Raw genomic sequence first — 12,952 nt, 5'->3', positions numbered from 1 at the left:
GGCCAGCTTCTCATGGACTCCCACTCCCTTGCCCTGCAGAGACCCAGGACGGCGTGCAGCAGAGCTGGACAAGTCAGCAGCCGGAGATGACTGGTCAGAGGGTGGGCGTGGCAGGGAGGGCCCGGCACGGAGCCGGCAGGGGGTCCCCTTTTCACATCAGCTTCGTGCCACAGAGACCCCCCGGACCCGTCTGCCCACAGGAGGGGGCGGCAGAGGCCCTGAGAAAACAGACAGTGAGCAGAGAGGCCCAGACACGCTCACACACGTGCGTGTGCCCGCGCTTGCCCACCCGTGCTCACATGTTCACGCACACACAAGCAGGGACACACTCAGACCTGGGCAGGAGCGTGTTGCGGGCAGACGGGGAGCGCCCTACAGGGACAGCATTCGTCCTGGGCTCCCTGGGCTGGGTCAGGCTGGCCTGCGGCCCCCTGCTGCCCCAGGGTAGCCAGTGAGGGGTCCTGGGGGTGGGGATGGCGGCTGGTCCCCGCCTGGCCACGTTCGGGGTGTGACCTGGCTCCCTTCACAGCCCGGCACCTGACCTTCATCCCGCCCATCACTGTCTTCCCCACCATGAGCCGTAAGTGGACGCCGCCCATGGCCTACAGGGTTGGGGGTGTTTGCCAGCTTCTGGGGTGGTCACAGACCTGGGGATAAAGCCGGGACAGTGTGGGCAGCTGAAGAGCTAGATGGCCTTGGGCGCCTGCCCTGTGGATGGTTCTCCTGGGGGCCAGCCCAGGTGCTGGGGTGAGGCCCTCAAGGTTGGGCAGGAGCGAGAATCCAGGTCAGAGGGGAGCGAGGAAGGGGGAGGTGGCTCCCCACCCCACACAGGGGCCTGGCCCCAGGGCAGGTCGCCCCCCTACCACCACACACTCCCCACAGCCGTGAGCGCGGCCCACGGCGGGCGGGTGTGCAGCACGTGGGGCGACTTCCACTACAAGACCTTCGACGGCGACGTCTTCCGCTTCCCCGGGCTGTGCAACTACGTCTTCTCCGCGCACTGCGGCTCGGCCTACGAGGACTTCAACCTGCAGCTCCGCCGCGGCCTGCTGGGCTCCAGGCCCACCATCACCCACATCGTCCTCAGATCTCAGGGGCTCGTGCTGGAGGTCTCCAACGGCTCGGTCCTCATCAACGGGTGGCGGTGAGCGCAGCCGGGGCGCGGAGGGGCCCGGCTCCGAGGCGGGCGGGGGTCGGAGCTGGCGGGGAGGGGGCCGGACGCGTGGGAGCACCGGACTCTTGTCCAGGGAGGAGCTGCCCTACAGCCGCGCGGGGCTCCTGGTGGAGCGGAGCAGCGCCTACGTCAAGATCAACATCCGGCTGATGCTGACCTTCATGTGGAACGGAGAAGACAGCGCCCTGGTGAGGGTGCCCACGCCTCCCACTGGGGGGCCCCCAGGGCTGGGGGGGGCCCAGGGGCTGGGTGGGGGGGGCAGGCGGAGACTGGAGCTGCCCCTCCCCTGCCCCCAGCTGGAGCTGGACCCCAAGTACGCCAACCAGACCTGTGGCCTGTGCGGCGACTTCAACGGGCTCCGGGCCGTCAGCGAGTTCTACACCCACAGTGAGTGCCCCAGGTCCAGGCGTGGCGGGTGGCCGACCCTAGCACAGTCCCTGGGAAGCTGGAGGTGCAGGGGTGGGTCTCACTGGGACGCTGGGCAGGGGTCAAATCAGGGGTGTCAACAGTTCCAGTGATGCCTCAGAAGGAGGGGTTTGGGGGTTCCTAAGCACAGGCAGGAGCTCTGCCCTCAGAGCTCCCCAGGGTTTGCAAAGAGGGCCTGCTCTCTGCAGACGCCAGGCTGAGCCCACTACAGTTTGGGAACCTGCAGAAGCTGGATGGGCCCACGGAGCAGTGCCAGGACCCTCTGCCCTCTCCCGCTGCTGACAACTGCACAGACGAGGTGAGCGCCTGCCCGTGGCGTCCCCAGACACAGACCCACCAACAGGGGCACTTGGGGAGCCAGGGAAAAGCCCTTCCGACGAGCTGGGCGGATCCCACCTCCGGAAGTGGCCTAGAGGCTCCAGGATCCCCGAAATGAGTGGAACCCAGCAGCCGTAAATGAGGCCCTGGAACTGATCAGGGATGGGGGCTGAAGGAGGGTGGGCATCAGCAGGTCGGTGCTGACCCCACTGGGGCTGCCGAGGGGGCTGGGGGGTAGGCCCCTCCACCGCCCCTTCTCTGCAGGGTGGGGTCTGCACCCCTCCTGGGCAGGTGTGTCCTGCAGCCCGGTGGGAGTGGGGGGTCCAGGGTCATGGGTCACCAAGCTGACTCCACACCGAGCATGGCAAGGTGTCAGGGGTTGAGAAGGATTGGGGTGGGGGGTGGACAGCTGGCCAGCTGGGTGGAGGCCTGGATGGACAGACAGAGTGGTGGAAGGAGAGGTGGGTGGAGAGACGGATGAGAGGATGAAGAGCGAGGGATGAAGGGGCCTCGGGGGAGGGGGCTCCCTGGCCTGGGAGAGGCTGCAGGGTGGGGTCCCCGCACGAGCCCCAGGGAGGACACAGCCTCCGTCCTGTCTCCCAGGAGGGCGTCTGCCGCAGCACGCTGCTGGGCCCCGCCTTCGCTCCGTGCCACGGGCTGGTGGACGCCGAGGTGTACGTGGCCGCCTGCACCCAGGACCTGTGCCGCTGCCCCACCTGCCCGTGTGCCACCTTCGCCGAGTACTCCCGCCAGTGCGCCCACGCTGGGGGGCAGCCGCAGAACTGGAGGGGCCCCGACCTCTGCCGTGAGTGCCCCGGGGAGGTGGCCCTGGGCACGACGCCTGGCCCCTGGCTGAGGACCCCCGGCAGGCAGAGCCCCTTGGGGGCCCACGGCGAGAGGAAGGCAGGAGAGCAGGGGGTGGTGCAAGGCCTGGGCATCTGGGCGCCAGAGGGTGGCCGTGGCACGTTGAGCAGGGCTCCCCCTGAACCCAGGTGGGGGCTGGAGGCTGTCCCCAGGTCATGGGCCCCACGCTCCCCTCCCCTCCCGCCTCACCCAGAAAGCAGCTAGACTGGGCAAGAGGCCCTCGTCTCCCGGACCCTCGGCACATGGCGAGTAGGGGGGCAGGGGTGGCTTCCTGGGCCAAGCGCCGCCTCCCCCCCACAGCCCAGACGTGCCCCCTGAACACTCGGCACCAGGAGTGTGGCTCGCCCTGCGTGGACACCTGCTCCAACCCCGAGCGCTCCCAGCTGTGCGAGGACCACTGCGTGGACGGCTGCTTCTGCCCCCCAGGCAGGTGCTCCGGGCCCTCGGGGATGGCCCCCCCCGACTGTCTCTGCCCCCTCCCCGTGTCTGCCTCCCATCAATGTCTCCCACACCTCCCCCCAGCCCCCGCTGAGAACTCGTGCCCCACCCCACAGACACGGTGCTGGACGACGTCACCCACACGGGCTGCTTGCCCCTGCGGCAGTGCCCCTGCACCCGCGGCGGCCGCATCTATGCCCCCGGGGCCTCCTTCAACACCAGCTGCAGCTCCTGGTAGGTCCTGGCCACCCCCACCCCCCGCTCCGGCCCCGCCCCGCCCCGGCCCCGCCCCGGCCCCGCCCCGGCCCCGCCCCGCCCTGGTACCGCCCCGGTCCCAGCCCGCCCCGGTGCCCTGGTCCCGTTCTGGCCCTGCCCTGGCCCGGCCCCGCCCCGCCCTGGCCCCGCCCCCCCCCGGTGCCCTGGTCCCGTTCTGGCCCTGCCCTGGCCGCCCCGCCCCCGCCCCGGCCCCGCCCCTGGTCCGCCCCCCCGCCCCGGTGCCCTGGTCCCCGGCCCTGCCCTGGCCCCGCCCCGCCCCTAGCCCCGCCCCGCCCCTAGCCCCGCCCCACCGGGATGGGGCTCACCATCCCTCCCCACATCCCCTCTGCCCCCCCTCCCCGCAGCACCTGCTCCGGGGGACTTTGGCAGTGCCAGGACCTCCCGTGCCCAGGCACCTGCTCCGTCCAGGGCGGGTCCCACATCTCCACCTACGACGAGAAACTCTACGACGTACACGGGGACTGCAGTTACGTCCTCACCAAGGTGAGCCCCGCCTGCTGGGCCTCCCGAGGCCCTTGGCCCCTCGCTGCCCCGGGGAGGGTCCCCCGAAGGCCATCAGAGTGGTGAAGCTCCCGGGGTTCCGTTCCCAGAAGCAGCTCACACTCGTGGGGCCCGGAGACGAGGGGTCCCGAGGTGCCCGCATGCGAGTTCCCCCACCCCTGCAGGGGCCTCCTGGGCATGGGGCTCCCTGCCCGGTGAGGGCTGACCACCCAGCGCGTGGGGTGTCCTGCCCCGTCAGGTATGTGCGGACAGCGCGCTCACCGTGCTGGCCGACCTGCGGAAGTGTGGCCTGACGGACAACGAGAACTGCCTCAAAACAGTGACACTGAGCTTGAACGGAGGGGACACGGTGAGGCCCCAGCTGGGGGCTGGGAGGGGCGGGGGCAGGCGGTCCCCCGCTGGGGCGCCAGGCTGGCTCCTCCCCTCACTGACCGCAGCCCCGCCTCCTCTCGCCAGACCGTCCAGATCCAGGCCAACGGCGGGGTGTTCGTGAACTCCATCTACACCCAGCTGCCCGTGTCTGTGGGTACGTGGCCCCGGGGAGCTCTGTGAGGCCAGGCGAGGCCTCCAGGTGGCGGCACAGAGCCAGCCCGGCCCCTCCCAGGTCTATGCGGTTCTCGGCTGCATGGTTGGGGGGGCCTCACGGCGGCTCTGTGGGGATCCGCGTGGCACCCTCTCAGTGCCCGGCCCCGCAGGAGGGTCAGCGGTCATGACCTCATGCACACGCGAGCTCCTGCCCGGCTTCTGGGCCCTGGAGGCGTGGCCGGGGCTCCTGCCAGGCGGCCCTGAGACCCGAGACTCAGGCTGCTGCGCACCGCCAGCCCCTGACCGCGCCCACCCCCCGCAGCGGACGTCACGGTCTTCAGGCCATCGTCCTTCTTCATCCTGGTGCAGACGGGCCCCTGGCTGCAGCTGCAGGTGCAGCTGGCGCCCCTCATGCAGGTGTTCCTCCGGCTGGACCCCGCCTACCGCGGCCGGATGTGCGGTGAGGCTGGCGGGGGCGGAAGCAGACGGGCAGCCGGGGCGGGAGGGGGTGGGGGTGGGGTCGCGGCTTGTGAGGCAAGGACCCTGGCCCCGGACAGCACCTGTGAGGGTGGAGCGCAGGGCACGCTGCCCTCATGGCGGGCTTAGCGTGGGGGCTGACCTTACCCCTCCACCAGAGGTCATCTGCAAATAGTTCTGGAATCCCAGGACTCTGGTTGGGTGGGGTCACCTTGCGGTGGTCCCTGCAGGTGTGCGGAGCCTGGGCCGGACTGGGCAGCCCCCTGATGCCCCCCCGACCCCTGCCCACAGGCCTGTGTGGGAACTTCAACCAGAACCAGGCTGACGACTTCCGGACCGTCGGCGGTGTGGTGGAGGCCACAGCCGCGGCCTTCGCCAACACCTGGAAGACCCAGGCCGCCTGCCCCAACGTTAAGAACAGCTTCGAGGACCCCTGCTCCCTCAGCGTGGAGAATGGTGTGTGTCCAGCAGTCCCGGGGCCCTCGGATTACCCGGGTCTGGGCCTGGGAGCTGTGAGGTTGGGGCTGGGGGTGACCGGGGGGGGGGGGAATGCAGGGTCCTCGGCAGGCTGGGGGCTCATCCCCAGAAGGCGCCTGCTGCCCTGTAAGCAGTGCCCACTTGGCGTAGCCAGTGAGCCTGTAATCAGTGTCCCTGGGGAGGCACTGGCCACGGGGCCTGGGGGCGCTGAGCGGGGCTGGGCGGGCGGGCAGGTGCAGGGGAGGCGGTGTGGGAGGAAGGTGGTGAGCGCTGAGCTGCGCCCGTGACTGGCGGCCGCGTGCCCCCCACCCAGAGAACTACGCCCGGCACTGGTGCTCCCTGCTGACCCGCCCTGCCGGGCCCTTCTCGCCCTGCCACTCCGTCGTCAGCCCTGGGCCCTTCCACTCGGTGAGACCCCCGGCCAGCAGCCAGGGTGGGGCGGGGTGCCGGGAGCAGGACGGTCCACACCTCCACGGCCACGGGTCAGGCCCGTTCGAGGGACACAGCCACGGCTGGTGTGTGTGTTGCCTGGGGTGGCCGTGACAAAGGACCAGAGACTGGGTGCGGGGTGGGGGGTGACAGCTGGAGGCCTCTACCCCGCACCCCAGTCCTGGATCACGGAGCTGGCAGGACCCCAGGGCCTTCCTGCCTCCCTAACCTCTGGGGGCCACAAGGCGGCACCGTCCTCTGCTCATCTCCACGGGGACCCAGACCTGTGTGTCTGCGCTCGAAGCTCTCCTTGTGGGGACACCAGGTGTGCTGGTTCAGACCCACCCTAATGACCTCATCTGAGCTTCCGCACACCTGCAAGGGGCCCGTTTCCAACAAGGCCGCGTTCTCAGGCCCAGGGGCCTAACAGGGACACATTCTTCTTGGGGACGCAACTCCACCCACCACAGTTGGCTCACAGGCCACCTTTTAGGAAGCCAAAACCCTCACGTGCACAAGGCTCTTGTCCCGGGCATGCGTGTCCACGGCTGGAAGACCCAGGCCCACTTTGGGGGTGCTGTGGGCCTGCCAGCATCCTCCCCCACTGCGGCCCTACCTCCAGCTTCTGCCTTCAGTCTCCTCCCGCAACCCACGCTCCTCATAGGCAACCCAACCTGTGACGGATCCAGAATCTAGGCCGGACGCTGTCCTGGCCCCACGCAGAGCCGTCCGTCAGCCCTGTCTGCGCAGCCCAGCCTCTCCCGTCCCTCAGGGCAGCACGTCCACTCCCCTCGAATCCCATGGCCTTATGCCCAGCTTCGGGATGCCCCGTGTCTCTGGCCCAGATGGGGGTCCCAGGAAGGATGGACAGGGAGAGGAGGGTCTCTGGTGGGCTGGGGTCCCTGACGCCCCGGTGTGCCCCCAGAACTGCCTGTTCGACACCTGCAACTGTGAGAAGAGCGAGGACTGCATGTGTGCGGCCCTGTCCTCCTACGTCTGGGCCTGCGCCGCCCGCGGCGTGCTGCTCCGCGGCTGGCGGGACGGCGTGTGCAGTGAGTGTCCGCCAGCCAGCTAGACGGGCGTGGGGGGCACTGGGCACCCCGGGACACCCCCTGCCGCGTGTCCTCAGTGAGAGCTCAGGCCTCTCCCCACTCCCAGAGGGGAAGCCGAGCCTCGGGCCACTCCAGCCCCAGTCTGGACGTGCCCAAGGTGAGCGGGGACGGGCCACCCGGCCACTGACCTGCGTGTCGCCCGTCCACCCCCAGCAAAGTACGCGAGCAGCTGCCCGAAGACCCAGAGCTACGCCCACGTGGTGGATAGCTGCCAGCCCACCTGCCGCTCCCTGAGCCAGCCCGACGTCTCCTGCGACGTGGCCTTCGTGCCCGTGGACGGCTGCGTCTGCCCCCAGGGCACCTTCCTGGACGACGCGGGCGACTGCGTCCCCGCCGAGGCCTGTCCCTGCTACTTGGGCGGCACGGTGGTGGCTCCCGGGGAGGTCGTTCACGACAGCGGCGTGGTGTGGTGAGGGGCCTCTCCCCGCTGCCACTCCACCCACCTGCTTCACGCGGAAACACAGGGGCTCCCTATGGAGCGGCCTTCACCCTGCCCGCCCCTCAGCCCTTGTGACAGGGACCATCCCTCTGGCCCGGGGAGGTGTCCTGCGGGTCTGGAGCCCGCGGAGGGCCGGCCTGGGTGCACCACTGCCCCGGCCTCCCCTCTTCCCTGCTGCACCCCACCCCTACCCTCGCCAAGTCCAGGGGCCTTGCTGGCACCTCCGCTCACTCACCCAGTGCCTTGGGTGGGGGGTGGGGTCCTCATCGCAGCCCCGCAGAAGGTGCCCGCCCCTGGCTCACAACAAGGCCCGGATCCCGGCGGGGGTCTGGGTGGGGGCAGTGGAGCAGTAGCCCAGACTGCCCCCACCCTCGTCTCTCGTAGCTCGTGTGTGAGTGGGAGGCTGAGCTGTCTGGGGGCCACGGAGCAGAGCACAGGTGCGGCCTCCCCTGGACCTCTGCCCTTGGGGCCCCATGCTCCCCCCATGACCGAGGGGAGGGCTGCAGCTGGCCGGGAGGCCCTCCCAGCGTGGCTGTCTCTGCAGGGTGCGTGGCCCCTATGGTGTTCCTTGACTGCAGCAACGCCTCCGCGGATGCACCGGGGGCCGAGTGCGTTCGAAGCTGCCACACCCTGGACGTGGACTGTGTGAGTCGGCCTGAAGGGCGTGGCTGTGCTGCCGGGGGGCCCGGGTGGGCGGCATCCCTGAGCCAGGCCAGAGGGACTGCTGACGACACCCGCCTGTCCACAGTTCAGCACTCACTGCGTGTCGGGCTGTGTCTGCCCTGTGGGGCTGCTGTCCGATGGGAGCGGAGGCTGCGTGGCCAAGGAGGACTGCCCTTGTGTGCACAACGAGGCTGCCTACAAGCCCGGGCAGGTCATCAAGGTCGACTGTAACACCTGGTGTGTGGAGGGGCCACAGAGGGGCGGTGTGGGCCAACAGCACAGCTCCCTGGCGGCCCCTGGACCGTGCCCAGGGCCTGGCCTCCTCTGCCCAGCAGGTGGCAGGGCCGGTTAAAGCCGCCCCCATGACTGTGCCTGCACCCCGGGCACTGAGGGTTGAGGCTGGGCCAGGAGACAAGACCACGACCCAGGGTGTGGGGTACGGGACCCCAGGGCCCCATGCTCCTTGCTTTGTGAACCCCTGGAGCCCTGGGGGGGCAGCACCGCCTCCCACTTTATGCAAGAGGGGCTGCATCCACGGCCTTGTCACGGCACCGCCTCCCCTTGCTTGCAGCACCTGCAGGGGCCGCAGGTGGGAGTGCAGCGACCGGCCCTGCCTGGGCACCTGTGTGGCCTATGGGGACGGCCACTTCCTCACCTTCGACGGCGAGCGCTACGGCTTCGAGGGGAGCTGCGAGTACACACTGGCCCAGGTACGCGGCCCCTCCCTGCCCAGGGCCACAATGCCGGTGCCGGGGCCCTGACCACGACCCTCTCCTCCCCGCCGCAGGACTACTGTGTGGGCGGTGACACCGCCAACGGGACCTTCCGCATCGTCACTGAGAACGTGCCCTGCGGGACTACGGGCGTCACCTGCTCCAAGGCCATCAAGATCTTCCTGGGGGTGAGGGAGCCTGGCCACCGCCCCCTCCCTCTGCAGTCCTGTCCGAGCCCCCGCGGGGGCCTCAGGCCTCCAGACCACAGCCCAGGGTCCTGACACCCAGGAGAGGCGTTCTCTCCTGGGTCTGGGCCTCCCTCTAGAGCCTCCAGGGGAGGGTCCTTCCTGCCTCATCCAGCTTCTGGGGCTCCTGGCTTGTGGCCGCGTCCCCCCAGTCTCTGCCCTGAGCTCACACGGCCCCTTCTCTGCGTCCTTCCCCCGTCCTGTCCCTGGGTCTGGGCCCTCCCTAAATCCAGGATGGTCTCATCTCCAGACCCTTCACTTATCCCATCTAAGACCCTTTGCCCAAACCAGGGCACACCTGTGGGTCCTGGGGCTTAGAACTGGACACATCTTCTGGGAGGGGGCCTCCATTCAGGCCATCGCACCTAGGGTGACCCCTTCTAGCAGAGGGAGGTCGGGGTTCACAGCGCAGAATGCAGCTGCTGGCTGGGGGCGGTTCCCACCTGCTCTGAGGTGGGAAGGTGTGTGAGGAAGCAGGGGTCCGAGGGGGCTGAGAGGGGGCTGCATGCTGTGCGCTCCCCCCACCACCGACGGCCCCCAAGCTCCCCCTCGGCCTCTGCTGCCCCCCAGCCTCTTGCCTCAAGCTCAAGGATAATGCCGGGAGGCTAGCTCACTCCTAACGCCAGCCCCATGCTTCATGCCCCCAAGCACCCTGGTGCCCGCCTGGGCCACACTGGGGAGGGGGCTCTGGCCCAGAGCTGGTCCCTCAGCTCCCTACAGGTGGCACCTCCCCATGCCCCTCTGCAGAGCTACGAGCTGATCCTGCACGAGGGCACCCACAGGGTGCTGCAGAGGGGGCCGGGTGGAGACCTGCCCTATAGGGTCCGGTACATGGGCGTCTACCTGACTGTGGAGACCCACAGCGGCGTGGTTGTGTCCTGGGACCGGAAGACCAGCGTGATCATCCGGCTGCGCCATGAATACAAGGTGGGGGCTGCAGGCCGCGGGCCCCCCGGGGGCACGGAGCTCTCATGCCTAGAGCAGGCCCAGCAGTGGGGTCTGGCCGTTGACGGACTGCTGAGGGCTGGGGTGGGGGAGGGCGCAGGCACACGCCCAGTTCCCAAGGGGCCATGTCAGTCCTGGGGGGAAGGCGCTCCTGGCTCCCTGGTCCCTGCACCCAGCCGCTCCATGCCCACTGGGCTAAGGCTCTGTGGGCGAGGCAGGCACCTGCCCACTGCAGGAGCCCGAGTGCCCCTGCCTTCCTGAGAGCTTGCTGGGTGCCGCCTGAGGGAGTGGGGTGCCCTGCAGCCGTGCCCCCGGGCCAGGCTCTGTGTCTCCCCCGGCGCTACCCCACGTGCCCTGTCCCTGCAGGGGAGGGTCTGCGGGCTGTGCGGGAACTTTGACGACAATGCCCTCAACGACTTCACCACGCGGAGCCAGTCTGTGGTGGGCGACGTGCTGGAGTTTGGCAACAGCTGGAAATTCTCCCCGTCGTGCCCGGACGCTCTGGCCCCCCGGGACCCCTGCACCGCCAACCCGTACCGCAGGTCCTGGGCCCAGAAGCAGTGCAGCATCATCAACAGCGCCACCTTCAGCGCCTGCCGTTCTCAGGTGGGCAGGGTCGGGGTGGGACCTGCGTCTGGCCTGAGCTGGCCCTCTGAGGACGGCCTTGACCCCAACCATTGTGCAGGACATGCTGTGTGGCCCTCCCCTCTGGCAGGTGCCAGCATCCCCAGTCCCACCCATGTTCCCTGACCACACTCAGCCTCACCCCCTGGAAATTCCTGGGCCCTGAGGGTCACCTCCTGTCCTCCGGCACATTCCCTGAGCTGCCAGCCCCCAACATGGACAAACCTCAGGGCGCCTCCCGCCCAGCCCAGCCCCCCGGGAGCAGAGACTCATGATGGCCTCAGGCCCTTCCCCACAGCCCATCCTGCTGCTTAGGGGCCGCAGGGTGCAGTCGCTGACGCGGATCTCGGGACCTGGGCTGTGCACGGTGATGAGCAGGCAGCCGGTGGGACTGGTCTGCCCTGGGGTGGCCGGCCTGTGTGAGGCCCCGAGGTCCTCCTGGATCGCAGCCCCCACCTCCACCCCACCCCCCAGTGCCCTGCCCACTTGATCCTTTGGGAAGTGGCACAGCGGGCTCTGACTCGGATGGCAGTGCCCGTGGTGGCAAATGCAAGACCTGGGCTCCCCGGCCTCTGCTAGCTGGGAGGGAGGACCGGGGCGGGCACCCCCTGGCCCTGCGGAGACAGGACAGGTCACAGCAGGGTCACGGGGGGGCTGGCCTGAAGCTAAGTGTGGCGCTGAGCAGACGCAGGGGAGGGGTGGCGGGCTGAGGCCAGAGAGGCGACTGGAGCCCCGAGGCGGCGCCCAGATGGCAGCGGGGCTTGCTCACGGGCAGCCGGCCGTCCAGGGGCTGCGGGCTCATCCCGCTGAGCAGCCCCCGCCCCGCCCCAGGTCGACTCCACCAGGTACTACGAGGCCTGCGTGAGCGACGCCTGCGCCTGTGACTCGGGGGCCGACTGCGAGTGCTTTTGCACGGCCGTGGCCGCCTACGCCCAGGCCTGCCACGAAGCGGGCGTGTGCGTGTCCTGGCGGACCCCGGACGTCTGCCGTGAGTTGGGCTGCCCCTGGGGGTGGGCGGAGGTGCAGCTGCAGCCGCTCGGGGGCCTGGCGGGCGTGTGTGCACACACAAGGACATGCGTGTACTGCCTGTGTGCGCACGTGCTCTTGTGTGTGAAAACCAGACACACACATTGCCCCCAGAAGGGAAGGCTCCCTCGGGGCCAGTCTGAGGGCAGGGATGAGAAGTAAGCCTGGCACTCAGGGGGTGCAGCAGCCTGAGATGCCTCCTTTCTGGGAGAGTGAGCCCAGCAGGTGCCCACAGCCTCTCTCCCCTCCGCTCAGCTTTGTTCTGTGACTACTACAACCCACACGGGGAGTGCGAGTGGCATTACCAGCCCTGCGGGGTCCCCTGTCTGAAGACCTGCCGGAACCCCAGTGGGCTTTGCCTGATGGACCTGCCAGGCCTGGAAGGTGAGGACAGGCTTCTGTGGGGAGGCCACACCTCGTCACCCCAGGAGAGCACACAGGCGAGGGGGCCAGGGGCTCCTGCCGCCCCATGTCTGCCCCTGGGACAGGGAGGCAGAGACGGCGGCTCAGCAAAAGCACACACCGCCCAGCCCGAGCCGTGAGTCTTCTCCCTGCCCTGCCCACCCAGGCTGCTACCCGGAGTGCCCGCCCAGCAAGCCGCTCTTCAACGAGGACCGGATGGAGTGCGTGGCACAGTGCAGCGGCTGCTACGACAGAGATGGGAACTACTATGATGTTGGCACGAGGGTTCCCACCACGGAGAACTGTCAGAGCTGGTGAGCCAGTGTGGGTGCGGGGCGGGGCCAGGTGGGCACACTGAGGCTCGTGCCCTGCTGGCTCTGAGCTCTTCTCTCTCCCTCCCCCAGTGCCTGCACCTCCAGCGGCCTCCAGTGCACTCACAGTCCCGAGGGTAAGGGGGGCCCGGTTGGTGTGGGGCCTAGGAGCTGGGGGCTCAGACTGAGCCCTGCTCTTGGCCGTCTTTAGCCTGTACGTGCACCTATGAGGGCAGGACCTACGCCTACGGGGATGTCATCTACAACACGACAGACGGGCTCGGCGCCTGCCTGATCGCCATCTGCAGAGACAACGGGACCATCGTCCGGAGGGCCATGGAGTGTCCCGGAACCCCGTCTATAACGCCCTTCACCTTCACCAGCACCGCAGCTCCGCCCTCCACCACAGGTGAGCCTGGCGGGCATACCACTGGGCCTGGCCCCTGACAGTGGTCTGGGTGCTGAGGGAGGGCCCAGGAAGCACCTGGTGCATGCGTCCTGGATGCAAAGGATGGTCTGGGGCCAACCCTGGGGCGAGGGGACGTGAGTCAGCCCTCCTCTGGGCAT

General features: G+C 69.2%; 1 protein-coding gene across 1 annotated transcript in view; it reads left to right on the top strand.

Moving 5' to 3' along the window:
• Window positions 1-689: 689 nt before the first annotated feature.
• MUC5B (mucin 5B, oligomeric mucus/gel-forming) overlaps window positions 690-12,952 on the top strand; it is a 32,201-nt gene continuing 19,938 nt past the window's right edge. Inside the window, exons 1-27 of the mRNA XM_060404191.1 lie at window positions 690-1,144; window positions 1,248-1,362; window positions 1,471-1,561; window positions 1,789-1,898; window positions 2,522-2,723; window positions 3,083-3,208; window positions 3,337-3,454; window positions 3,841-3,979; window positions 4,236-4,346; window positions 4,454-4,523; window positions 4,845-4,982; window positions 5,291-5,455; window positions 5,790-5,884; window positions 6,831-6,957; window positions 7,171-7,426; window positions 7,841-7,893; window positions 8,001-8,101; window positions 8,205-8,356; window positions 8,691-8,829; window positions 8,907-9,020; window positions 9,825-10,004; window positions 10,389-10,628; window positions 11,478-11,634; window positions 11,928-12,056; window positions 12,241-12,388; window positions 12,479-12,522; window positions 12,597-12,794. Of these exons, the coding sequence (XP_060260174.1) occupies window positions 690-1,144; window positions 1,248-1,362; window positions 1,471-1,561; window positions 1,789-1,898; window positions 2,522-2,723; window positions 3,083-3,208; window positions 3,337-3,454; window positions 3,841-3,979; window positions 4,236-4,346; window positions 4,454-4,523; window positions 4,845-4,982; window positions 5,291-5,455; window positions 5,790-5,884; window positions 6,831-6,957; window positions 7,171-7,426; window positions 7,841-7,893; window positions 8,001-8,101; window positions 8,205-8,356; window positions 8,691-8,829; window positions 8,907-9,020; window positions 9,825-10,004; window positions 10,389-10,628; window positions 11,478-11,634; window positions 11,928-12,056; window positions 12,241-12,388; window positions 12,479-12,522; window positions 12,597-12,794 (3,973 nt within the window). The remainder of the gene's footprint in view (window positions 1,145-1,247; window positions 1,363-1,470; window positions 1,562-1,788; window positions 1,899-2,521; window positions 2,724-3,082; window positions 3,209-3,336; window positions 3,455-3,840; window positions 3,980-4,235; window positions 4,347-4,453; window positions 4,524-4,844; window positions 4,983-5,290; window positions 5,456-5,789; window positions 5,885-6,830; window positions 6,958-7,170; window positions 7,427-7,840; window positions 7,894-8,000; window positions 8,102-8,204; window positions 8,357-8,690; window positions 8,830-8,906; window positions 9,021-9,824; window positions 10,005-10,388; window positions 10,629-11,477; window positions 11,635-11,927; window positions 12,057-12,240; window positions 12,389-12,478; window positions 12,523-12,596; window positions 12,795-12,952) is intronic.

This window comes from Ovis aries, chromosome 21, assembly GCF_016772045.2.
Source record: "Ovis aries strain OAR_USU_Benz2616 breed Rambouillet chromosome 21, ARS-UI_Ramb_v3.0, whole genome shotgun sequence".
Taxonomy (NCBI): domain Eukaryota; kingdom Metazoa; phylum Chordata; class Mammalia; order Artiodactyla; family Bovidae; genus Ovis; species Ovis aries.
The sequence above is the reverse complement of the archived record's forward strand: the minus strand, read 5'-3'. Positions and strand labels throughout refer to the sequence as shown.